A 27,846-nucleotide genomic window follows, 5' to 3' on the forward strand; every position below is an offset into this window, starting at 1 on the left:
TCAGCAGTTTCCCCCAACAAAGGCCATTGATTTATCACCCTCCCCCGCCGCCACCTCTGTCCCCCATCGCTGTTCCCGTGTGTAGGCCCCACCAGCAGCAGCATAGCAGCAGCATAGATAGCACCATGGTGACATGGTCCTTTCCCCAGGTGGGCCATTGGCCCTCGTGGACACCTCTTAATGACGTCTGTGGTGCTCTGAGGCAGAGCAGCCTGCGTCGTCGTCCTCCTTCTCTTCTTCTTCTTCCTCCTCTCCTCCTCCCTCTCCTCTCATATCAGCCTCTCCTCTGGGGGCACTTTGAGCACGCTGCCCATCTCCAGCCGCGCCCCCGCCACCTCCTGGTTGCTGGGGCTGTAGGTACCCTCCGACTGGCGCTTCTTCCTGGCGGTCATGCAGAGGAAGGCCACGGCCAGCACGGCCAGCAACGCACTCAGGGTGGTGAGGGGTATCGCCACCACCAGCCAGGGCACTCGCTCCTTCTGCTCCAACCACTACAGGAGAGAGAGAGAGACAGGGAGAGAAAGAGAGAGGAGAATAGAAGAGTGGTGTTGTTGTTAATCTGCTGCGAAGCCATCTTTTTATTTATATTGTGGGAGGTCATCATTCATTTCTGTGGTGAGACGTGTATCAATAGTATGTATCTATCTATTATATTCTATTATATCATATATTATATTGTATATTACATAAACTATGAAATTATGGTTTGTAAATAGCATATCATTGTAAAATAAATATTTATGATGATCATTTGATTTAAAGGATTAATAGAATTGATCAGGATTCTCCTTGTCCTCAGGTTTAGTTAATAATGATAACGGGTTAGCGAATTAACATAAATAATATGTATGCCACTTACGTTGCTTTCACACAGTCTGCCGCTGAATCCGGACACACACTCACACTGGAAGTGATTGAGTCGGTCCAGGCAGGTGGCGCTGTTGAGGCACGGGTTGGACTCACACTCGTCCACCTCAGTCTGACATCTGGAACACATCACACAGACTTTAACACACCTCTCTCTCCACCGCTGTCACGTTTATGCCTTTGGTCAACGGACATGCACTGACTGTACCTCGAGTGGTATCATAGAGCTAACCATCACCAAAGTCCCCCAACCAAAGACCCCATGCAGTGACGACATACAGTAGTAGTGGATCTGGAGACAGTACTCCCCCCGGATACACGTGAGTCCATGGAATTGATTCCTATACCAACTGAGTGCCCAGGCCTTTTCTCTGGTACATCCCTTGGACTGTGACTCATACTTTGCTGCGCACCGGTGTCATGCACAGAAAATACTCAATCTACAAGCTCACAACACGATTGGCTACACAACATAAGCTAAGCATTAGAGTACAATGTCTCACTCTCAGAAACCTCTTATTTCCTCTTATTATGTGTTTTTTGGTAAATGAATGCCCTACTTGATCAAAGAGCCGCGTTGTGAGCTTGTAGATCTCCTATCTTGTTTTACTTTGAATGGAGTTGAATGGCAAATAAAATAAAGTTCAGTTTATATGTGTTATTTATATTTACTTGTTTATTGTTCATTGTATAATTTGTTATATTCTTTTCATATATTGACGTTTACTGTACTTAACTTGATTTTTTCTAAAGGTTATTTGTGTTTATTTTTAATTATTTGTTAAATAAATAAAATGTTCTGAAATAGAAACTAGATTTTTTTTTAACGAAATATTGGTCAAAACATCTGTAATAGGACACTAAAATCTGGCGGTGGTCAGGCTTTACCTTAAAGTGCTCTTTAGCAAGACACTCAACCCCTGTTGACACCTTAATCACTGTAAGCCATTCTAAATCATATCATCAGCTAACTGCCCCGAAAAACTAAAATGAATTCATCCCCAGTCCTATACTCACTGGCATCGTTTGCCGGTGTACACCGGTGTCATGCACAGAAAATACTCAATCTACAAGCTCACAACACGATTGGCTACACAACATAAGCTAAGCATTAGAGTACAATGTCTCACTCTCAGAAACCTCTTATTTCCTCTTATTATGTGTTTTTTGGTAAATGAATGCCCTACTTGATCAAAGAGCCGCGTTTCGAGCTTGTCGATCTGCTACTTTTGTTATTTTTGAATTTGAATCAGTAACAGTTTTGGACATTTGAGGTTTCCACCCGACAGAGACGATGTAAGAAAAACACAAAAACACAAATACAAAAATAGTAAGAAGTGAGTGCTTGAAAAAGACCCACATTTTACTTAAAGGGCTTTAAAAAAAAAGAAAAGTCCCACATGTTTTTCTTTAACTCCACTGCAGTCATTGTTGAGTCGACTACTATACGTCAAATGTTGCAGAACAAAGTAGATATTACTATGAAGTGATAGGCATATTCATATCCTTTCTTTGTACCCTCTAATGGCTGAAACAGGAATAACGTTTGGACAGTGCAGCAGTTCTGCAGCATGTATTGCATGCAGTAACATGTAGCCCTCACCTGTTCCCAGTGTATCCAGGCTGGCAGGTGCAGTTGCCCCCCCAAACGCCTCCCATGCAAACGCCTCCGTTGAGACATTCTGTACTGGCATCACATGCAACTGGAGGGAAACGCCACCTATTGGACACACATAGAAACATTCTATTACAGCAATGTCTACATCAGTGTCCTCAGCAGATACTGTTGGTAGTGTATTAGGTGAAAGGGTGGCTTAGAACATTGGTTCTCAAAGTGGGGTCCGGGGACCCCCAGGGGTCCTTGGGGGGTTCCAGGGGGTCCCCAGCAAAATGTGTTAATACAGCATCACAATAATTTTAACCACTTCATCCATTTATATGTTGGGTATTCAAAATAGCACATAAATCTGCCCTTCTGGGGGTCCATGGCACAAAACCTTTTCAGATGGGGGTCTGCTGTCAAATATATATCAATTTGGGGATCCTTGGCACAAAAAAGTTTGAGAACTACTGTCTTAGAAGCTATAAAGCACGCCCTGTAACAGCAGAGACACAGGATTGACCCAAACAATCGTCATGTTCAACCACCATTTATCACCTTAAAGTAGAGCCCGAGAGATATATCAGTTTGGCCGATATATCAGTCGTTATGTGACTTTTTTTTTTACAACATCGGTATCGGTATATCCCGATTTGTTTAATAGACGCTCTACAAGCTCACAATGCATTGTATAGCGATGCGTTGTGAGCTTGTAGATCTCCTATCTTGTTTTACTTTGAATGGAGTTGAATGGCAAATAAAATAAAGTTCAGTTTATATGTGTTATTTATATTTACTTGTTTATTGTTCATTGTATAATTTGTTATATTCTTTTCATATATTGACGTTTACTGTACTTAACTTGATTTTTTCTAAAGGTTATTTGTGTTTATTTTTAATTATTTGTTAAATAAATAAAATGTTCTGAAATAGAAACTAGATTTTTTTTTAACGAAATATTGGTCAAAACATCTGTAATAGGACACTAAAATCTGGCGGTGGTCAGGCTTTACCTTAAAGTGCTCTTTAGCAAGACACTCAACCCCTGTTGACACCTTAATCACTGTAAGCCATTCTAAATCATATCATCAGCTAACTGCCCCGAAAAACTAAAATGAATTCATCCCCAGTCCTATACTCACTGGCATCGTTTGCCGGTGTACCCAGGTGGACACGTGCATGTGTGGCTTCCCACGGCCTCCAGGCAGGTACCCCCGTTCTCACAGCTGAATTCCAGGCAGTTGTCCACCTCCTCCCGACAGTCCTTGCCCATGTATCCAGGTTGGCACTTGCACTGGTAGTCTGCCAGCAGGTCAGTACATGTGCCATAAACACAGGGGCTCGAGGCACACTCATTTGTCTCTGTCTGGCAGATGTCCCCCTCCCATCCCGGGCTGCAGCTGCAGTTGAAGTCATTAAACTGGTCGTGACAGGTGCCCTGGTTGAGGCACGGCTGGGCATCGCACACCGGAACGCCGCGGCATCCCGCGGCGGGAACATGCCCACCCAGGCGCCAGAACTGCGACGCCTGAGGGGCATCTGGCGTGTCCGTCAACGGCAGGTAGACTCCGCCCACCCTCACCTCCCGCAGACATCCTGTGAAGTTCGACGCCAGCCACACGGCCGTGTCGTTCAGGAAGTTGAGGTTGCCGCCTGCACCCAGGCTGCCTCCGGCTCTCTGGCCGTCCACGGTCAGCCGCCAGCGGGACGTGGACTGCGCGGGGTCAGCCATGGCCAGGTGGACGCGGTGCCACGCCCCGTCGGAGACGGTTACCTCGCTGGTGAACGCTAGCAGCTCGGGGCTGTCCCTGCTGCGGAGTTTGACCAGCAGGGTGGAGTTGAGTAGTCCCAGGCAGAAGATGGTAGATCTGTGGCCAGCTCGAAGCAACACTCCGTTTTCCTCTCTGGTACGTAGATCTATGGTGACACTGGTGACGGAGTTGACGAGGGAACTGTTGGCACTGTACCGCATGGCGTTGTCCTGGAAGGTGGCTTCAGTTAGGCCTGCATGGGGGAGGAGATTCTTTACATTTAGATGAGAAGATTCTGCAACACTGCATGAGTTATAGGGGCTGTTCCCGCAGGGGCCATAATCAATTTAAACGTTTGAACTCATGCTATTCTAATTATTTTGATGATAGAGTTATGCTATGTAATAATAATACCATATGCTATGCTGCCACACACTACTCAATTATTTTTGTCTACTGAAAGAACCAGTTTACCCCATCTGGGTTTAATGTAGTTTTATCTTGTGAGAGAGAGGGAAAACAGTGAAAATGTACTTTTACTTACACTCATAGCCGTCCGGTAGGTCGACACACTGTACGCCCTCAGAACAGGGCCTGTCAACACACCATAACCGTGTCTCGCATATCCTTCCAGAGAAGTTAATGGGACAGTCACACCGAAAATCATTCCAGGTGATATTACACCGCCCTTCATTCAAACAGGGCTTATTCTGCAGAGAGTGAAAGAGAGAGAGAGACACACACACAGATGGATTAAAAGTTAATTGGCAAAATCTCTCACCTGACGTGACCCCAACAGTGCAAGCCGAAGAGAGGACTGCACATTCTTTCACTTACAGATCACAGGTATGTACTGCTAGATCAAAATGTGTTAGGACTTGGAAAGCAGGACATGTTTTAGGCATTATAATGCCCATCAAACCATCACCCTAGAAATATAGACTCCATTCATATAGAAATGCCAGAATTTAGGACAAAAGTAGTCACATATTTGTAAACTTCCTATCTCTCATTTACAGTTTTTCCTAAAAAGGTGTCAGACAATATTGCTTAACTTGGACAATATCTGTGTATATTCCAATATATACTGTATATATTTTAAAAGATTGCTGAATATAAATTTTTGAAATATAAAAATTGGACTTTAATATTTTTAATTACATTGTATTTATAATAGTCAACTGTAGTAATGAGCATAGACAAAATTGTATCTATACATGTATTCAGAATATCATTCATACAATAATATGACAGAGATTAAAACATACTAGTCATTATCATTGCTACTTTTATTCACCTTGCAAGTGTCATCACTTTGGCATCCCGGCAGCACATGCTCCGATCCGGTTGCGCGGTAGATCTCATCTGTCACAGGGTGGGCTCCCATGGTTAGGTGCTTGTCGTCCAGCCGAACATCCTGCAGGCAGCCCTTGAAATATCCTCCCCAGGAGGCCGTGTTTTCGCCTGCAGGAAGCCCCCCGACAAACGCCACATCTCCAGCCTCCACGCTGACGTTCCCCAGGGCCAGATGGTTTCCCGCCTTGGGGAAGACCACATGGCCATAGCGCACCCTCACTGTCACCAGCTCGTCGCGGCCGCTGGTGACAAACCTGGACTCTGACAGCAGCGTGGTGTGTGGGCTGTAGACGGCCACCGTTCCCTCCTTCAGGTAGACGGTGAGGTAAGGGCTTTGGTCTCGGCTCAGCTGCAGGATCAGGCCGTTATGCTTGAGGGAGCGCATCACGAAAGAGATGGTGAAGTTCTCGCTGTGGTCCTCCTGGATGTCGAAGGTGGCGTAGCTGGATGAGTTCTCGTGGCTGAACGTGAAGGCAGGGAACTCTGGGGAGAAAAACGCATTTCTTTTTGTCAGTAATTCAACCTACCGTATTTCAATACATTCGTCTTTTGAACACATATTGTATACACATACACGCAGATGCAAACACACGTGCTGACAGAAATTCATACTCCACTCCACTAAATTACGACCTTTCCAGAACCAGAAGTGATGTAATGTTTTCCCTATAATTATAATTTATGAAACTTGTTGCATTACTATTTGCATCTGTCTTGAATTTTGATGTCATTTGGTTTCTGTTAACAAACCCACTTGTGTCTCTGTTATCTATCTTTCTCTTTCTCTCCCTCTCTCTCTCTCTCTCTCTCTCTCTCTCTCTCTCTCTCTCTCTCTCTCTCATATTCTGGAATGAGATGTTTGTAGCACTGTGGACTTTATGGTCCTTGTTAAACAGGTTGTACAGTGTATAACTTCCTCATTTGTATTATTCTATGTGCAAATAAACTCAACATTGAGCTAGAACCTATAGAATACCTAGGGCTCTAGGGTGTTGTCCGGAGGTTTGGACAACAATTTCTCAATCATTCCAGTAGTTTACATTTTAAGATAAACCACAGACTGCCATCATGAGGCCTGTATATGTTGCAGGGCAGAAGCAGATCATTTGAGGAATGTGAAGCATATTATGGTATTATTATTATATAAACAGCGGTGTAAAGTAACTAAGTACATTTACTCAAGTACTGTACTTAAGTACAATTTTGAGGTAATTTTACTTTCTTCAGTATTTACAATTTTCAATACTTTTACATCTACCCCACTACATCTAAGAGGAAAATATTGTACATTTATTCCACTACACTTATATGAAAACTTTAGTTACTAGTTACTTTGTAGATTTTGATTATTATTACTAAACACCTGCACTAACCCCTCCCTTGCACCTGCTATCTGAAGAGTGGGCAACAGGTTGCCCACTCTTCTCTCTCAACATCTAAAAAGCAGAACAATGTACCTCATCCACAGTTGTTTCTAACGTGGTTCTCAAACGCCCAAATTGGTATGTATTCGACAGCGGACCCCCATCAGAAAAGATTTTGTGCCAGGGACCCCCATAAGAGAAGATTTGTGTTGTCAAAACCATTCCAAATCATTCACAATTGTTCAAGATTTTCCCAGTATAGCAGATCTACAAGCTCACAATACATCGCATCGCAAAACATTGTGAGCTTGTCGATCATCTATTTTCAAATAGCCGAAATATAAAATAGGGTTAAAGTGATTAAACTGATTTTGCTATTAACTAATTTGGCTGGGGACCCCCTGGAACCCCCTCAAGGACCCCTGGGGGTCCCCAGAGAACCACTACATTACACGCGTCTGCTTACTGTACATATGGGGCTATAAGGAGTCCTTACCTTCCTCACATCTGTCCCCGTAGTACGGTCGGTGGCAGTCGCAGGTGGCCCGGACCCACGCGTCAACGCAGCGCCCGCGCTGGGAGCATGGCTCAGCCTGGCACCAGTCCTCCTTGTGACATCCCAGCACCATGGTCCCCGCCATACCGAGATCCTGAGGCAGGAGAAGCCTGTGGTCCACCTGGAAGTCCTCCATACAGCCCACGAACCCCTTCCCGCCGGCGAGGTGTGCCATGTAATCCTCTGGCGCCCCTCCCACATACAGCTGACGGAAGGAGCTGGGTTTGACGAAGAGGAGGTGGTTGTAGCCTTCGTCTTTCACCGCGCACCCTTCCTCGTTGTCACAGGCAGGACCCTCCACGACCAGAACCAGCCTGTCGACCATGCTCACCGTGACCTGGTACCATTCTCCGTCGTTGACCGGCTGAGGATAGACGACCCGCAGACGCCTCTCGGCCTTCACTCTCGCCTGGAGGAGGCCCCCCACCAGCTCCAGCGAGATGAAGCGCTCCGCCGTGCCCCGGTAGAACAGCACCATGTCGGGCAGAGTGGTCCTGAAGCGGAGCCTCATGTGGAGACCCCGGTTCTGGTTCAGATTGTTATCCGGGACGGCCTCTCGCCTGGTCCTATTGTTGTCCGCCACGGGAAGCTGGATGTGACCGTACCCGTCAGACGTGAAGGAGAAGGTGGTGGAGGCGTTGCACCGCGCCCCCGTCCAGCCCGACGGACAGAGGCACGTGTAGCTGTGCTCCCCGTCTTGGGTCAGCGTGGGGTGACAGGTCGCTCCGTGCTGACACCGGTGCTCTCGGCAGCCAACCAGGGGGATGTCACAGTTGTGGCCGCCCCAGGGTTCCCCGCCGGGCTCCGCCTCGGGGCAGTGGCATTCGTAGAAGTCGACCCGATCCACACACGTGGCGCCGTTCTGGCAGGGCACGCTTTCACACTCGTCGATGTCCACCTCGCAGTGTACGCCTGGACGGGAGAATGAAACTTAAACTTCAGAGAGGCTAGAGTGGCATATTGATATTACTGACTGTCCCTACACATGAATCTGAAACAGGGGTGGATGACTGACATCGAAACTGAAGCTAATGACCTGAAGCTGTTTGTTTCAGTTATATGAATCTATAGCCAGAGTTATATTTAGTTGTGTGCGGGGTGTGGCGAACCATGAGGGAAGTCAGCTCTCTGACATTATTCTGTCAACTAGATAAATACAATGTTCTATCCATAATAAATAATGAACTTAATTGGTCAGTCAATCAGCCAATGTTCTGTTCTTCTGGAAACCTACAAACTAAGTCATTTAGCTCTATTAGATAAGCAGACACACACACAGATGCAGGTTTGATGATGCAAGTGCACCTCAGGAAGGATTCTATCATCACCATCATCATCAATGTGCAGAAAATGAAATTACAGTGGAAAGACGGAAAATATTTGGTTAGCAGTCAATTCAATTTGCGGTCTTCAGTGACACGGTCAAATCAATATCTGTGGCATTCACAGAATCAGCCAGACCTTGGAAATATTGCACTGTATGTGTATGCTTGTCAGTTAAACGTGTTTCTTCCAGTGCCACAAACATACAGGCCAGCAGTTTTTCCGCTCAAACAATCTTTGATTCAGAAGGCAAGGAGTGCAAGGGAAACATTAAGCCCCGCGAGCAGCAGCAGTCACCTTGCATTAACACACACTTTATAACACTCTACGCCACAGGAAAGCCAAAAGCTGCTAATTTGTCATGTGCCGAAATACTCCACCCAGACAGACAGACACACACACACACACACACAGAAATACATCTTCCTTCTCACACCTCAGTGTTCAAGGTGCTGTATGGTGTACCGTACTGTAGGCCTACCTGTCAGCCTCCAAGGCCCACCGCAGCACACCAGCAGCAGTAGAAGCCCCCTCATTCCCCTCATGCTCCACACAGGACCACAGCACATGCAGCTTCACAGTTCTACTCTCCCTCCCTCACCTCACCCAGGTCAACGCAACAAGAAAGATCCCAAAGAAGAGGCACCACCACCAGGTCCTCCTTTTCTGTTTCCTTCTCTGTCTGTCTGTCTGTCTGTCTGTCTGTCTGTCTGTCTGTCTGTCTGTCTGTCTGTCTGTCTGTCTGTCTGTGTCTGTCTGTGTCTGTCTGTGTCTGTCTGTGTCTCTCTCTCTCTCTCTCTCTCTCTCTCTCTCTCTCTCTCTCTCTCTCTCTCTCTCTCTCTCTCTCTCTCTCTCTCTCTCTCTCTCTCTCTCTCTCTCTCTCTCTCTCTCTCTCTCTCTCTCTCTCTCTCTCTCTCTCTCTCTCTCTCTCTCTCTCTCTCTCTCTCTCTCTCTCTCTCTCTCTCTCTCTCTCTCTCTCTCTCTCTCTCTCTCTCTCTCTCTCTCTCTCTCTCTCTCTCTCTCTCTCTCTCTCTCTCTCTCTCTCTAGCATACCTAACAGCACTGCCTCCACTCCCCCACTCTGTACCAGGCAGGCAGGAGCGATTATACACGAGCCCTGCCCACCACTCCCTCCCACTCTAACCCCCCCCCTCCAACCCCAAACCACCCTTCCCTCCTCCTCTCACCCTCACGCACCCCACCCCTCCCTCCCTCCCCTCTCTCCCTATCCATCTCATCCCCTCCCTTTCCTTTACTCACTAACTTCTTTCTCTCTAGCACCCCCCCACACACACACACACACCCCAAAGTCCCTCCCTTCATAACTTCTTCTCGCCCTCCCTCCATCCCTCCCTCCCTCTCTAATGGCTACAGCCTATCCCAGACAGAGCTGCACATAAGCTCCCAGCCCCCCAGCTGGCTCCTGTCGGTGCTGACAAGAGGAATGCCACGCTGCGCTGCAGTCACTCCCCGTCCTCCTGATCAATGACCCATCCTATAGCGGTCCCACTGATGCCCGCTAGCGGACGCCACTACTGAAATACTGAATTTTAAATAGCATGCGTGCCGTGTCTTGCACTTGGCCCTGTTCAGCCACCTTGCTTGGGATGAGGAAACGAAGGCAGGAGGACCAAGATGGAGTACTGTTTATTTGCAGTGGAGTAAAGTAACTAAGTACATTTACTTGTTCTTTAGTACAATTTTGAGGTATTTTTACTTTACTGGACTATTTCCAATTTTCAGTACTTTTACTCCACTACATATCAGAGGCAAATATTATACTTTTACTCCACTACAATAATTTGAAAACTTTAGTTACTTTGTAGATTTGTATTATTATTACAAAACATACATTACCCACTTCAGCCATATACATTTCCACCATTTGAAAATAGCCGATACAATTTCTAGAGATGATAGATCTGCTATTTTCAAAAGATTTGTATACATTTTCAACTTGTGAAATGGGACATTCTGCATAATTAGTACTTTCTAATTTTGGTACTTTAAGTACATTTTGATTGCTATCTATATTTTTCCCCATGTATTTCAATTATCTGATGTGTCATTTTACTGACTGAATGCCAAATAAATGTAATCCAATCAAAATAAGTCTAAGATGACTTTAGAGTTTTCCTCACGTGCACACTCAGAGCGGGGGGGGTTCTGGTGGGGCATGCTAACATGTCTTCCACCATGCTGTATTATTAAGTGTGGTGTGGGGAGGGGGCGATAGGGCAGGATCTCCTAAATTGGTTTAGCAGCCAGTAATGTCGGTAACCCACTCCATTCCACCCACGTGAGAAGTCAACATAACACGTGGCGTGCAAAAGAAAGTTAATAGGATCATAATATTCCTTCTGCTCTATCTGTTCTTGCCTGTTGCGTCACTGTACAGGTAGTTTCATCAGTCATAATACTGAAAGGCATGATGCAGTGAATGATATTGTCATTGTTTTTTTGTCTTTGTCTTTTTCCCCAGAAATAATGTTGTCGTGCGTAGAAGCCATTTGAACCATTAGGGCTTGATTAGGCTCATAAGAAGCTTGGTGTTGTAATCTCTCCCCCTGATAGATTTCTCTGGGAGACCACCTCCTTTTAATAGCTAAGCTGGACAGCTGACATATGGCACTATAGTCCTCCATACCATATGCTACCAGTACGCACATGCATGAATACAGCAACCATACATACACTATGCCCTTAGTGTCATTAAAGGTAGGATAAGTGATATTATCTTGTTAAAATAAGTGTTAAATTGCTTTATATCCTGATAGTACTCATAGAGTGTTTTTTCAGTAACAGGGGGTCTCCAATCTTATCCAATCAGGAGAGAGAACTCACACACAATACAGATTAAACAAGTGAAATTGGATTTGGACTAATTGAACAAGCCACCAATCTGAAAATGTATTTTCTGTTTATTAACCCATTTAGACCTGGAACCCCATTACTGAACTATACCTTTCAAGCCGGGAACCCCTTTTGGGGTTCTTGTTGTTATGTACAGTATAGGTTAGTGTTTTAAACTTTTAACAAAAAACGTTTTGTTTCAACCAAAACATATCACTTACCCTCAAATGAATTCCCTCTTTGTACTGTAAAAGTCAGAGTGATGTCTGTGATGTAATCTGTGATGTAATCTCTTTGCTTCCTTTGAAGGATGACAAACCTCCCCTGATGAGGAATAGTTTGTCAGGGCGTGAAGAGATCATTAGCAGCAAACAGGATTAACCCTTTGTTGTTTTGACTGGGAGATTCAGGGACACGGCACAGGGCACGTTATCTCTCTCTTCAGTCCATTTGCTGTCTAAACTGTCTGATACTAATGCAAGGGGGAGGTCAGTGAAGGTGTTTTTGTTAAGAGATAAATGGTTGGTGCCCAGAGATTAGATTAGGGACCGTCTGTAGAGCCACATGTACCCCTGCTGTCCTATAGGGTCAAATTCAACTAGAGCTTTCTCTCCTGTGCCTTCCTCTCAGGTTTCCTACAGTGCAACGCACCGAAGAAGACATTCTAAGAGGACTACATTCAGACACACACGCATACGCAAGCACACGCAAGCACACACACACACACGCACACACACACACAGATATGGATTTGTCCACAATTGGAGGGGGAGCGTACCTGTAAATCCGCCTGGACACTGACACTTATAAGCATTGATCAAGTCCTCACAGCTCCCTCCGTTCTGGCATGGATCCGACTCACACTCGTCCACATTTATTGAACAGTTCTCTCCTGTAAGAAAGAACAAAGATTTTCATTTCTATCCGTCTATCCGTCTATCCGTCTATCCGTCTGTCTGTCTGTCTGTCTGTCTGTCTGTCTGTCTGTCTGTCTGTCTGTCTGTCTGTCTGTTCTACATCTGAGCTGGAAATGTTTACAACAGTGATTCTCAAAGTGGGGTCCTTGAGGGGTTTCCAGGGGGTCCCCAGTCAAATGTAATAATATAGCGTCAAAATAAGTTTAACCACTTTAACTCTATTTACATCGCATATTTGAAAGATATCTAGATCTACAAGCTCACAACACGTCGCATCGTGTGCATGCTGTGGGCTTGTCAAAAATGGACCCTTACATGGACCCATTTCAGTACATTGAATGTACACCTGCAGTAGGGTCTTACCAGTGAATCCAGGCTGACAGTGGCAGATGAATCCTGCAGCGTCCTCGTAGCTGAACTCCAGTGTGCTCAGCTCAGACAGAACGCCATAGTTCAGGACGTTTGAGCGCTCAAAACACTCCCCGCCGTTCTCACAGGGTTGCAGCACACACTCATCGACATCCACCTGGCAGTTCTCCCCCTCGTACCCTGCAGGACACACACACACACACACACACACACACACACACACACACACACACACACACACACACACACACACACACACACACACACACACACACACACACACACACACACACACACACACACACACACACACACACACACACACACACACACACACACAGACAAATGTAAGTGCATGTGCACAGACATTCAAATACACACACAAAAAAAGGAAATGCACGCACGTACACAAACACACAACGTGCTATAGTATACATACCAACACACATCATTTAAAAGCTACATGTGAACCCATTCTATCATTTACATTAGATGCAGATGTTTTGTATGTTTAACATTACTTAAGACTGGATTCAGAAAGAGCTGACACCAACATGCAACCTGACTTCATACACATTAAAATGCGGAGCGTTAATTTAACTCAGGATTTTTACGCCGCAATACTGCAAAGAATTTCACAAGTCCTAAGGCCTTTTTGGTTTAGATCTGTAACCCCCTCCTCTCTGTCAGAATTATGACAGCCGTAATCACAGCAAGACGGCACACATTCTGCACTGTTGGTTATTGCAATGTGCTCATGCATCACTTTTCATAATTCAACACAGCACTGAGGATTCAGTAATGATGCACTGCAGTTTCTCTAGTTTTACACAAGATGGCGCTGTGACAACAACAGGCTGCTCTTTAACCCTCTAATCTCATGGGTCATAACAAATTCTCTTTATCTGTGTGATTTATGTGGGAAACCACAGGATGCTCTGATGGAGGTCATCTGACTGAAGGCTAAGCCCAATACATTCGTTTTTTTTCGTCTTCTTTTTTTGAAAATGTATGGAAGTGTGCAGAAATGTTCTCTCCTTTTCTAGATATATTGATATCTAACATATTATGGTGTGTCATTGGTTAATGAGATCATCCTGTAACTGAAAGCTCACAGATTTGATCCCAGCATAAAACTAGGCATTCTGATGTGTCTGACTAGAAGTGTCTTTGTGCAATATCGTTGCTGAATGTCGGGCAGAAACCTTCCACAATCTCCACATTTCAACTTTGCATGTTTTTCCGTACATTTATGCCCTACTTCATCACACAAGAGTGTAACACAAAAGTAGTGAAAAGAGCAGATCTACAAGCTCACAACGTGTCACAATGTGACGCGTTGTGAGCTTGAAGCCATAAGGTTTACATTCGACAGCAACGATATGCTGAACCCCACCCAGCTCATTCATTGTACGTGTGGCTCTAGTTAAAAGCCTCAGGAAAAAATGCTTATAATGTATTACAGTATTTATGAGAAATGGTGAAGGTTAAAAGGAAATAGTGCCTGGAAGTGAATTGTGTGATATAGCGTGGCGTGATAACATGTAGCATGTCAATGTGTTGTGTGTACTACTGTACCTGGCCAGCAGCGGCAGCCATATTGGTTGACGCCCTCCAGACAGGTGGCTCCGTTCTGGCATGGATCAGAGAGACATTCAGGGATGTCTTCCTCACAGTGGTCCCCCACATAGCCTGTCCCCTCGCACTTACATTCATAGCTGAGGAACAGAAGAAGAGGCACAGGTACAGCTGCTTAGTATAGAGTCCGAGACAAATAGGAAAGCAAGACCCGCCGCCATCTCCGGTTTACTTCCCGTATCTGTGGGACATACTGTAATGGCCAAATTGTCAAATATTGCTAAAGAAAGGCAAACATTTTGAAAATAGCCAATCTACATGCTCACAACACCTTGCGTTGCGAGGCGTTGTGAGCATGTGTAGATCAGCTATTTTCACACTATGTATCTGTCGAACCGAGTCAAACTAAATGTAATGCCTCAACTCCTACAATTCCATGTGCTTGTCAGGGTGGGGGGTCCCCGGTTCAAATATGATTCTTTTGGGGGGTCGCGGCCTGAAAAGGTTGAGAACCAATGCTTTACGAGACCAGAAGTAAGTCTTAGTCTATTCATCCCAATGTGAGAAGTGAACCTGAACACAGCTTCTGACCCATTCATTATTTAGCCCCATGGTCACTATAACTAAATACAGGACCCATTCTTCACAAGCCACACACAGCTTCCCAACATTCTGACACTAAAATGGCATTTTCGGATTTCTGTCCCAGCAGAGAGATCCGTCAACTCTTACAGGATGATAAACTAACAATGGTGCTTTGCAATGGATATACAGTATAACTGAAATTAGTAGGTGATATAAGACAGGAAAATCATTGGACACAGATCAGGATCAATTCAATATTTTAGATGCATCAAATCAGGATTGTCAGGTGACCCTCATCCCTAAAGCACATACTGTATATTTTTAATTTGTACTGAAGGAGAAGTGAAGTGCAGTTCAGGGGGTGTGTGCATCAACCAAAAATTATTATTTGGGAGTTTGGATTCTGCTATGGCAGCTAACATCACTCAGAGCATATATTTGGCAGACCATTATATACTCCACATGTGTTGCTTTATTGATGTGGTGTGCTATTTAAAAATAAATGTGTTTTGACATATTTTTTAACGTTACCTTTATCATTGTTGCAGAGTCTTTGAATTGTGTCATGCTATTTTATAGGCCACATGTGCACAGAATATGCTGTGTATGGGTCACTTCATCAGTTGCCATAGCTCTGGAAATTGTGGAAAAACTTTAGCTGGCTCCTCATCAATGTTTGTACCAGTCAGATATTCACTACACCTGACTCATAGCCATGATCAATAAGTGGATTAATAGTTATCCCTGTTCCTGTGTTATCTTTAATGTCTGCTAAGAAGGCTGATACCACATACTACCAGATGACACATTGAAGTTAAGCTTGCCGGGCTCAATGTGATAGAGACAGAGACAGAAAGAAAGTGTGTATGGTCTACATGCTTGTTGTTCGGTTATGTTTGGCATGTGACACAGTCATATGGCTAAGTATAAATCATTGAAATCAGGCCTATGGGTTGATGTGTGTCTGTCTCCCTGTTTGCATGTGTTGTCTGTGCGTGTGTGCGTGCGTGCGTTCATGTGTGTGTGTGTGTGTGTGTGTGTGTGCGTACACGTGTGTGAGTTTGTGTTAGCGTCCCACCTGTTGATCAGGTCGACACACTGGCCCTCGTTCAGGCAGGGCGCGCTGGCGCACTCGTCGATGTTCACCTCACAGTCCAGGCCCTGGAAGCCGGCCACGCACTCGCAGGTGTACATGCCAACGTGATCGCTGCAGGTGGCGCCGTTCTGGCAGGGGAGCACCTCGCACTCATCAATCTCCACCTCACAGTTCATGCCTTCAGGGAGGGAACCACATATTGGCAGAGAGCCAAGCAATGAGCTCCACAACAAATGTAATAGTCTTAGCACACACACAGTGGTGGAAAGTAGCTAAGTACATTTACTCAAGTACCGCCCCCATATTTGTACTTTACTTGAGTATTTCCAATTTCCAATACTTTTACTCCACTACATCTCGGATCCAAATATTGTACTTTTACTCCACTACAATTATTTGAAAACTTTAGTTACTAGTTACTTTGTAGATTTTGATTATTATTAAACCTACATTAACCACTTCAGCCCTATATACATTTCGGCCATTTGAAAATAGCCGATCTACAAGCTCACATACACCTCAATAAAGATTATTGCAGCAAGTGCAGAGCTGGACTGTATGCTGTAGAGGGCGATGTTGTGACACAGCAGCTTGTCAATTCTCAAGCCAAAATACAGAGGTTCTCACTGGGGAAATGGAAATAGTTCTCTTCTGTTCTATTCTAGTCTATTCTATTCTCTTCATGTTAAAAGAAAAACATTCTTCTTAGCTTTAACTACACCCTACCACTTCTTTGTCTTATATGATCATTATAACATCTATTGTTAGGGTGGTTTGGCTTCTTTGACCCTTCAATGACCCCATTGCACTACTTGCTACTATATTGTTTGCTTTTGTTACCATAGCGATCTAGCAAATGAAGCTTTTAGAGAGATTGTAGATCTGCTATATCTTTGCTATCTTTGCCTATAATAATGACATGTCCATAACGGAGACACCAGGTGGGTTAATATGACGTTGAACCCCTCCTCTCACCTTTGAAGCCTTTCACACAGTCACATCTGTAGACGTCCACCTCGTCCACACACGTGCCGTTGTGCTGACAGGGCTGCGAGGCGCACTCGTTGATGTCCAGGTCACAGTGGGAGCCCTGGAACCCGGGCACACAGAAACACTGGTAGCCGTCCACCAGGTCTTTACAGATGGCCCCGTTCAGACAGGGCTCCGAGAGGCACTCGTCAGCGTCTTCCTCGCAGTCCTCCCCTTGGTACCCGGCGGGGCAGTGGCACTGGTACCCGACGTCAGGGACGTCCACGCAGATACCGGCGTTCTGGCACGGCTCCTCTGAGCAAGTGGTGGTGTTCCCCCGGCAGTCCTCGCCGCCCGAACCGAGCGGGCAGTGGCAGGAATAACCGTTAACGCCGTTCACGCAGTGTGACCGCGTGCCCCCGCACGGGTTGCTGTGGCACTCGTCCACGTCCTGGGTACAGTTGGCGCCCGCGAAGCCCTCGGGACAGTGGCAGGTGTACTCCCCCGTTCCTAACGAGCTGGTGCAGTTGGCGCAGGGCGCCAGGACGCAGGCGTCGTACAGTTCGTCGCAGTTGGTGCCCGAGTACCAGACCGGGCCTTTGGGGCACAGACACACGTAGGCTCCCATGTGGTCCAGGCAGGTGGCGCCGTTATTACAAGGCGATGACAGACAGCTGTCTGCGGCCGCTGTGCAAAACAGCCCTGGAAAGAGAGAGCAGTAGAATTAGTTATTTAAACTTAGACCCTCTATTATACTTGACCCGAATTCGCTCTGTACTTGTTCCATTCTTTTCCCCCTCTAGACCAAATCTCTTCGACGTAAATAGCCGATCTATGGATCTGCTATTTTCTGTGAATGTTACACCTAGAATAGGGTTCAAGTGGTTAATTGCGGAAAATCTGTGGATTGGTTTTTGTGGTTAAAACCTCATGTCACTGGATGTAAATGTGCTCTTAGTGGCAAAGGATGGAATTCCACCAATGCAATCTATCCTGATACCTTATCTCCCACTCAGCTAACCCATAATATATCCCTTTCATTTTGCTCAGTATTTGGACATACAGCTTTACAAATCTCTAAAAGTGTGTGCAGAAAAGGCTAAAGAATCCAATTAGTTTTTGTGTTAGAGATAATTTTGTAATTGCCACATTGTTTCAAATGTTGGTTTATATCATTTCAGAATAAAAACAGTAAGTCACAAATTAGATTTGAAGCATGATTTGAAGTAAAGTTCTTACTATACACCGTAGTCCACTGACCTGGACCATGATCTAACATCACTGGACCTGTCATTGGTACTCTGCATGGGTTCACCTTTGACCTTTTTGCCAGCCTAACTAGGACCTGAGCCGTATTACCCTGTGGCTTATACACTTCGCCAACACTGACAGCTCCTTTGTCTTTAGAAGTATTTAGAAAGCAACCTGGTAATGAAGAGTAAAAAGCCTCCTCTTCTCTCCAGACTTAAGGTCAGAGCAGATGGTGTTGACGGAGTAAACTTATTACGCTCAGAGTGAGCAGCTGTCACCTGAGGACTATCATCGATGAAAGTTCCACTTACACTCTGTACTGTATACACCTCTCTCTTGTTCTCTTTTCACTCTCTGTTCCAGCTCAAATAAAACGTTTAAATCTTTGTATGTTATTAAGACATGCAGTATTGATTCCATTAAAACCCATAGCCAGGCCAAATCAGCAAAGAAGTCTGTCGGACCCCCCAGATCAGCCTCTCAACAAACAAATTCAGCTGCACTGGACTGGATCCTCTCTCCAAATTAGTCAAGTATGCTCTTTTATCTTTGGTTAGATTTTTCACAACTTCACAACTTTTGACCGCCACATCTTGAACCATACATACATACATCTGCTTGGCCAGGGACAGAATCTTGCTAAAAACCTTCCCTCCTGTGACTTTCCTCTTTTAGACGTGCCACTGACATTTCTCCAACCCATGCTAAATTCAATGTAAGAGATGTGTAGGTAGTCCATATCATTTTACATATCGGCATTCTGCAAACGGACAGTGTTATAGGATTAGGTCTTCCACGCCCCATGTGGCACAATGGGTAGAGCATATGGCACCGCCACTGGTTAGGGGATTTATTAAATCTGGAGACACCCAGGCTAAAATGATATTCATGTTCATGGTTCTGAAGGGTGGTTTGAACTACTAATTAAGGATTTAAAGTTACCTTTACAAGCCACCAGCCAAATAGCTAATTGATCTACGTGCCGTATATATAAACACCTATTGTTTCCCATCACACCAAAGGAATCTATCACCTCATGCAGTAAGTCACCACTGCCAGCATTCTGACTCACATGAGTCCACCTTTTCTCACATCCTTATCTGATGTCACACCAAGCCTGCCAGCTCACATACAGTAAAGCTTTTGTCAAACACATTGCATGTCATATTAACAACGTCCTGCTTTCTCTCATTCAATGCATCCTGGGGAAAGGTCCATCATTGTTTTCTCTACTGTCATTTGCATGCAGGGAGCAAAGTCTTGATTTTAGATCCACCAACTTGATGATAAACTTCCCGTGTGAACGCATCATAAGTCTCTTGCAACATTGTGCAGTAAAAAAGTTATTATTTAATTATTGTTATTTATAAGTTCCTATTAACATGAAATGAACACATTTGTTGAGCACAGCTCTCCAACATGCATCATGAACTGGAGGAAGGAGGAACAGTGTCTGTTACAGTGAATTATGTTTGTACGGCACATCCTCTCATCACTGTAAGTACATAACATACTGGGGAGGTTTTCATGAAGCTCTCACATGGTATCCTTGTGTAACTACAAGATTTGCGTACCATTTTAACCAGAATACTGATAATGGGTGTCAGTACGAATGAATCATGATTCATTTAAGCCCGTGTAGGGATGACAATGGCTATGTTGTTGGGTGAGTCATGGCCAGTGACCCTGCTATGTAAGCATACAGTATGTGTGTGAGTCATTCTAAACTCACTGTAACTCATCATCATGTCAAGGACCCGCAAGTCCCAGGTACCCCATTCAAGATTTGTGTTGTTAAAAGGTTTTTCGCAGTGCGATAGCCGATGTATAGGTTAACCCGTTAAAACCGGTAAAGCATCTGTGTCAGTTTAGAGTTTTAGCTTTGGCTATTCAAAAATAGCAAACATTTTTAACTCAAATCTTTGCTTCTGGGGGTCCCTGGAACAAAGACTTTTGAGATGAGGGTCCGCGACCAAATACATATAATTTTGGGGGTCCTTGACTTGAAAAAGTTTGAGCACCACTGATATAGCAACATACGTTTTTCAGAAAACTGTTAGGATTTTGAAGACATTAAGTAGAATCGGCCTCAGGTCTTATTGGGTTAAAATGGTTAAACTGATGGTATATTAACTCATTTTGCTGGGGACCCCCTCAAGGACCCCTGGGGGTCCCCAGACCCCACTTTGAGAGCCCCTGCTGTAGTGTAGCTCATGGCTTTGAAGCTTGTGTTCATGACGCAGATCAACTGTACTTCCCCTGGCCTGTGCTCCCCTGTACCTGACTCACCATTCAATGGAACCGTTATCTAGGTTAGAACAACCTGTTTCTATTTTTTTCACTGACATTGTTGATATACTGGGAGTCTTCAAGTAAGCACTTTGTCAGCTTCATTAAAAACGTACTGTTTTTTACTTTATTTAACTTTTGCTCAGAGTATGCTGAGGATAGGCCTTTTTTCTAACCCGTTAAGCTTGTTTTTCATTCGTCACCTTGGTGATGACCTACGCACGCATGCTTGTCCTTGGCACAATTAAATCTAACTATTTGCTGTCTGACTCACTATGTCTTGTTACCGAAATGCTGCTAAATACTGTTGCCTACTCATTGTCTGAGCTTATTCAGGCGCTTTGACGCAACTTTTACCCTGCTGTCTGACGTGTTTATACTATAGTCACACCAGTTTATTTTGTCATCTATTTAGGTGCCATTTGAGTAGAGTTTGCATCATAATACAGTATACTGAGCGCCAGAGACAGTGACGGTGGCAAACGGTGGTAAACAACCACATGTTTGAAAGTAAATTTTATGTTTACAATGCTGTCAGTTTAATCCTGGTAAGCGGAAGCCAACATGCCCAAAATAGGGATGCCAGTTTAAAAGTGGCTAAGTGTGTCTGTGGGTTTTATAAATATTTAACCAATGAAATAGTATTAACAAGAGCTTGTGACTAAATAGTAACTAGGCTACATTGGATCCGTTGGTAAATAGTTCAAAAATATATTTCCATTTCCTGAAAAGTAACAGTTTTGGACATATAGTACAGGTTTCCGCCTGACAGCAACGATATTTCTGTCCATCCTAGTAACACAGTAACTTGTGAAATAAACTGACTTGGTTGAATACAGTGGTGGAAAGTAACTAAGTACATTTACTCAAGTAGTGTACTCAAGAACAATTTTGAGGTACTTTTACTTTACTTGGGTATTTCCATTTTTCAATACTTTATACAGTACTTCTACTCCACTGCATCTCGGAGGTAAATATTGCACTTTTTACTCCACTGAAAACTTTTGTTACAAGTTACTTTGTAGAGTTAGATTACAAAACATACATTGAACAATTAAGAATGTCGTCTATTCTAAAAAGAGCAGATCTACAAGCTCACAACGCGTCGCGATTGCATCGTGACGCATTGTGAGTGTGTAGATCTGTGCTTTTCGATCTATTTTTGAAATGTTGAAAACTTTGGAAAAAGTTTCCGAATGGTGATGCCAATACTTTTGGACTTTTGAGTAAAAATAAAAGTATTTCTACATTGTGGTATTGCTACTTTTACTTAAGTAAAAAACAAAAACAGAGTACTTCTTCCACCACCGCTAAAAGCTAAGCAATGCGATTTTTCTTGCTTTGTGCTCAAGCTGCAGCTGCACTACCTGAGTGTCTCCTGAGTCAGAATGCTTCAGATAAGGATGGGGAGGGGGGGGGGTCTCATGCTCCCCCCAGGTCCATCCATACCCACTCAACCCCATTCTGACACATTCCAGTGTGCTGGTGTCACAGCCTAAGCGCCTATGTCATCAAACAGTTCATAGATCATGGTTATGACCAGCCAGAGGTGGTGATCTCTGGCACCAAGCCGTACCGGTCTCTCAACCCAACAATAACACAGAGCAGAGCCATGCTCTGTTAACTACGTCAATTCACGAAGAAAAGTGCAAAACCTATTGTTTTTACACTGTGGAAAAAGGTCCATCCTATCTAATTTGATCTGATAATGTGTCTAAAACTTTTTTTTTTCTTAAATAAATTCAAACGATGTGCCATTTGGATCATTTCCATTTTTTTCCAAAACAAATCGGCTTGTTTCAAAAGTCCTCCTGAATTAAAGTGACATTATTTGGATACTTGAAATAAGGCAGATCACCCCGATCTGCATTACTTCAAGATAACGTTCTAAAACATGACAACACAGGCGAACATCTGGCGAAAATAGTCTATCTACAAGCTCAGAATGGTGTTGCATTGCGACGTGTTGTGAACTTATAGATCGGCTATTTTCATTTGACATACAACAAAGTATATAGGGTGTAAGTTGTTGAGTTACTTTTTTTTAAATATATTGTCTTTTCATGTTTTGTAGGTCCTAGCAGGTTGAGGGGGCTTAAGGAGGTCAGAAGCTTACTGGAGATGTTGTCCAGAGGTGAAGACGGGAGAGATCTGAAGAGTAAGCTTATCTGTGTTCCCCAAAGAGGGAGGGAGAGGAGGCATTAAAATGTAACATTTCCTCATTTCCTCCTCACCATGTTTGGTATTTTCCCAATAAACGATTTCATATCATAGGTTCTGTGAAATGCTCTAAAAAATAGGGGCATAATCTGAGTGTCAAGTTTGTCGTTTGTCTCACATGAAATCACTCACAGACTACTAACATGTTTGAATATGTATATATTTCATGAGACCGGCAAAAACATTTGGAGCAAATAAGGCAGTGCTTTTCTGGATCAGGACCCAAGCGTTTGCGGCCCACCCAGCTGACCACTTAACCCGTTAAGACGTGGTCAGCCGGGTGGGCCCATATATTTTCTGAGCATGTTTATTTTAATGATCAATCAATCATTTGTGTTCTGGCTTGGATCAAAAGGAGAACAAGTGTGGCAACAACAGCGCACGTTAGGTATAGCTCAAAAAAAAATATGCTTGGCTTTTTAACTGCATTTGGGTGGAAAGGGCCCCAGGGTAAGAAATCTACAGTTTGCCCCCCAGTTAAATGTCAAAAGAAAGTCACGCTGCAGGGCTCATAGCATCAACGCTACAGTACTATGAGTCATGGAGAAGGGATGCCCCTGGCTCACACACAAGTTTTGCTCATAGGAATTCTATTGAGTCGCCGCGGGAGACGGCCTGTATTGAGCTTTGTGCTAACTTTGTTGGTAGTCTAAAGGCTGCTCGGCAGGTGGCCACCCCCAAAAAAAAACACAAAAATGCACAAATCCACACCGCATTAGTCACACTTGCACGTACAATGACGAGTGTGAAGACTTCCAGACATTTTATCTGCTCAGTGTCATCTGGAGCCAGGAAATTGAATCAATATAGTTTTACATGATATGAACGCTAATAGTGAATAGGTCAGTGGTTCTCAAACATTTTTTATTTCAAGGACCCCCATATCTCTGAGTGTGCAAATGGAACCAAATGGAAACCTGTAAGGGTCCATTTGAAACTCCCTTAAGGAACCCTGAGGGTCCCTGGACCCCACTTTGACAACCACTGACATAGTTTTACATGGTAACTACGCAGTTGTAGCTAATAATAGTGACATTTGTGAGTTGTTTTTCTTAAAAAACCATTGCGGTTTAAAGTGCCAGGGCCCTCGCCACACTTCTTAAGACCCCCATACCTCCCACCCTCGCGCTCCTCCATTCAAAGTTTAGACAAAACCCAGTGCAGCCGGACTCTTGGCCCGTCACCATGGCGATGGCTAACAATGGCCCTCGCATGTGATCACGCCCGAAGCCCTGCCTTCTGTCCGCCGCGATTTAACGAGGTTCAGACGCTTCCCACAAATGAAGGTCGCGGGAAAAATGGGTCAACCAGGCGGGTTCATTAGGTGGGGTTTAAGATATCCCCCCATATACACACACGCTCACATGCACACACAACACACACACACACACACACACAGCCGGTCACACCCTGCACAGCCATGTTTTATCAGCTATAGGGTAGTTGGCTTAATCATAGACACATCAGTGAATCATCATAGTTACACAAGCCTATTAGACCCCCTGCACTGTCGTCATTTCGTATCTATTATGAATGAACCATTATTAAGTACTCAAGCCAATTAAAGAGATGTGTGTGTGCCACAGATTATGCCAGATTATAGATTTTTAGATAAGCCTACTACTCATCTAAACCCAAACAGTTCCAGTAATAATTAGACTATCACAGTGGTTCTCAAAGTCCCTCAGGACCCTCAGGGCTCCTTGAGGCGGTTCGAAATGTAACCCTGAGTTATGAAGGGCCTTGAAATTAAAAAGTTTGAATTGGACTTCATTATTATACTATGGGATCTTTTCTTCATTCAATAAATTGCTAGTTATTGAAACCACTTTGAATGAGCCATGAAAAACACAATAATAAAAAGGTAAGCTTTCAGTCTCTATTATTATGGATTGCATTCTGAATAGAATGAAAGCCACTGTGGTTCCTTAGATAAGATGTCTGTCTGTCTTTCCTGTGTGAAATACACACAAGTGATCATCTTAAGAGAGACCATTATTTACAATCACATATCGTCGCTGTCAGGTGGAAACCTTGTATGTCCAAAACCATTCCTTTATTATTATTAGCAATTAAATAGTGAAAATAGCAGATCTGCTATTTTCACTCCTTTTGTGCGACACAACACTTGTCTGATGAAGTAGGACATTCATTTACGAAAAAACATTAAAAGTTGAAATGTGGAGATACAAGGTTTCTGCCCGACAGTGACGATCTGATGAACATGCACTGGAAGTTATTTATCAGTCCAGTTAATGCTCTATTTCAGCAGCCTCCTGAGCCCTGACCATGTACACATGCATCTCCTCATTGCACCTTGCTCATTCATAAACATGTACAGTACACAAGCCCAAAGAGCTTACACAGTGGATAGCAACTAAGTACATTTAATTGAGTTCTGTACTTCTGTAAAATAATTTAGTATCTGTACTTCACCTGGATATTTTGTTTAAAATACATTTGGAAGCTTGTGACTTTCACTCCACTACATTTCTAGGAAGGGACCTCCAGTACCCAAACGTAAAAAAATATGAATGAACCAATTTGAATGAACCAATAAAGCCATATTTCAAATATAGCGTGTTGTGACTTGTGAGCTTTTAAATCTGCAAAATATTTGGTTTTTATTATTTATCTTTGAAAGGTGTTTCTAAATTTCAATACAGCAAAACATTGATATTAAAAAAGAAAATGTACCTTGTAATTTGTACTTTTAAAAGCAAGTGCTCCAGTACTTTAATTCAAGTACAACAACTTTCACTTGTAGCTGAATAATATTTGACCAGGAGTATCTATACTTCTTCAACTCAAGTACTGGGGTTGAGAACTTTGTCCACCACTGCTACACATGCATACACATACGCATACACACACACACACACACACACACACACACGCACGTCATACACTTTGCAGTAAAAGATGATGCTCGACTCACCCAGTTTGAACATCATCATGGTGATCAGTACGGTCCGTTGGTACTTGGAGAAAACTCTCCCCAACTCCATGGCAAAAGTTCAGTTGTGTCCTTCAGCCTTGGAGGAGTAAAGTAGTAGTGTGGTCCTGTCACTCCGCAGTCTCCCCAGCATCCAGCATGCTGCTTGCAGCCACCAATACACAGTAGTAAAAATTTACTGTGAGTAAACCAACTGCGGGACCCCCATGCATGCCTGGTCAGTGTGAGTGTGTGTAAGCTCTCTGGGGACCAGAGAGAGCTGGACTAGAGTAAAGCAGAGTAATCACCCCAACAGAGTACAGAGGGGGTGGGGAAAACATGGGGCGGAGTCACTGGCCCCGGATTCACTCGTCGTACTGTCTGACTGCTGTTGTTTTCTTGTCGTGTCTGTTGTTTCTCTATCTGACCCTTTCTCTCTGAACGCCTCTGCTTCTTAGCACCTTCATCAGCTGGTTTAGCAATTTATCTCACCTCTCGCACACGTGCACACGCACACACACAAACCAAGCCAGTCTCATAAAAGTCATCACCTTGTTGAGTCAATATAGTACTGAACCTGCCATGACTTTGAATAAAGTTAATCATTTCATGTCAAACATTTATATTCTATGAGTTTAAGCTGAGGCTCGTATTCAGAGCGGCTCACAACGAGGATGAGCAGTCTGGCACTCAGTGTCTTTTCTCCAGGAAATGTCTCCTGAACTTGTGACCTATAACAGTTATAAAACAGTGTCTTTAACACCTGCCAGTCAGTCCTCAAGTTCCTTCTAACCAGGGAGGGCAGTGGTAACACTTGTCCTGCCCGTCCCCAGAGGAGTTTTCACTATGGTCCAGGCCAGAATTATCATGTGCACACAGGGACCATGATCAATGGCACGCTAACCTCCCCCCCCTCCACATACCCCACTCGCCATCCCCCTCCCCCAGCTATGCGAGCAGGGGGCTTATCCTGCCGCGCTCCAACACCTTGTCGGGCGGCACAGAGCCCCCCGTGGCAGCTGGGCTGAGTCCTTCCTGACCCCCCCCCCCCGCACCCCCCAACCCTATCCCAGCCCTGAGCCCCCGGGTGCATCTAGGCTTAACTTCAACCTGCTGCGACTGGGAGGACAAAGTTTAATTAAACACTTGGCACGCGGTGGTGAGCAGAGACGGAGGCTCCTTCAGCTCTCTCCCTCACAAAACATGCAAATGTGCATCTAGTCTGCTGGCAGACCGCGGCGCAGCACCGAACGCTCCACATTCCTCAGTGACTGGCTGCTGCTTTCATTAAAGCAATGGCACAATAGAAAAATACACACAGGGCTACCAGGGCTTTCCTTACCAAGGCCGGGCCAGACAAAGAACAGGCTTGAAGATGTCAAGAAGAGTACTTCTTTTGGCCCATGGAGATCAAAACAATTGCCTTCTGTCTGTGATTTGTGTGTGTAGAATTCTATATCTCACGCTGTACCTGACTCAGAATTGTGTCATGTTTTTATCGCCGAAGATACTATCTGTATTGTAAAGTAAAGGCTGATATACAGTATGTACCGTCTCTAAACATGCAACGATTGACTTTATACTGTGCATCATTTTGAAAATGCAGACATCGTCTTTTTCAAGAATAAAGAAAAGAAAAGAAAGGAAAACCAAGTTCATATGCAGTAATTAAGTGTCAGCTTTATATGGTCTACTCCCTATATTGGACCCAGACCAATACTGATGTCAGTGTGGGCAGAAAAGATTTATGCTGGGAATTCACAAATCGCATTCCTTCATACTCCAGTATTCACCTCCAGTGTGAGTAAATGAAAAGGAATCTTTCCCAGCAGAAAACATGTCCCTCTAGTAGTCATTCAGGTTTCATTCAGTGACACAAATGATACTTTCTTGAAACAAGTGAAACATATTTATATTGTATTTATGCAATATTTTGACTCGTTTCCAACGCAAATCCACTTGCCCCA

General features: G+C 44.2%; 1 protein-coding gene across 1 annotated transcript; it reads right to left on the reverse strand.

Annotated features, from left to right (window-relative positions):
- Nucleotides 1–269: 269 nt before the first annotated feature.
- Nucleotides 270–25,952, reverse strand: LOC308088604 (protein crumbs homolog 2-like; the record flags this gene model as incomplete). Its single annotated transcript, XM_080433139.1, has 13 exons — nucleotides 270–491; nucleotides 860–986; nucleotides 2,471–2,587; nucleotides 3,610–4,471; nucleotides 4,763–4,928; nucleotides 5,516–6,057; nucleotides 7,435–8,406; nucleotides 12,449–12,562; nucleotides 12,951–13,136; nucleotides 14,535–14,674; nucleotides 16,198–16,393; nucleotides 17,191–17,886; nucleotides 25,883–25,952. 13 exons carry the CDS (start codon nucleotides 25,950–25,952, stop codon nucleotides 270–272), a joined length of 4,410 nt encoding a protein of 1,469 aa, XP_080289265.1.
- Between the last annotated feature and the right edge of the window lie 1,894 nt (nucleotides 25,953–27,846).

Source organism: Gymnoscopelus braueri, assembly GCF_963280865.1.
Source record: "Gymnoscopelus braueri genome assembly, chromosome: 7".
Taxonomy (NCBI): Eukaryota; Metazoa; Chordata; class Actinopteri; order Myctophiformes; family Myctophidae; genus Gymnoscopelus; species Gymnoscopelus braueri.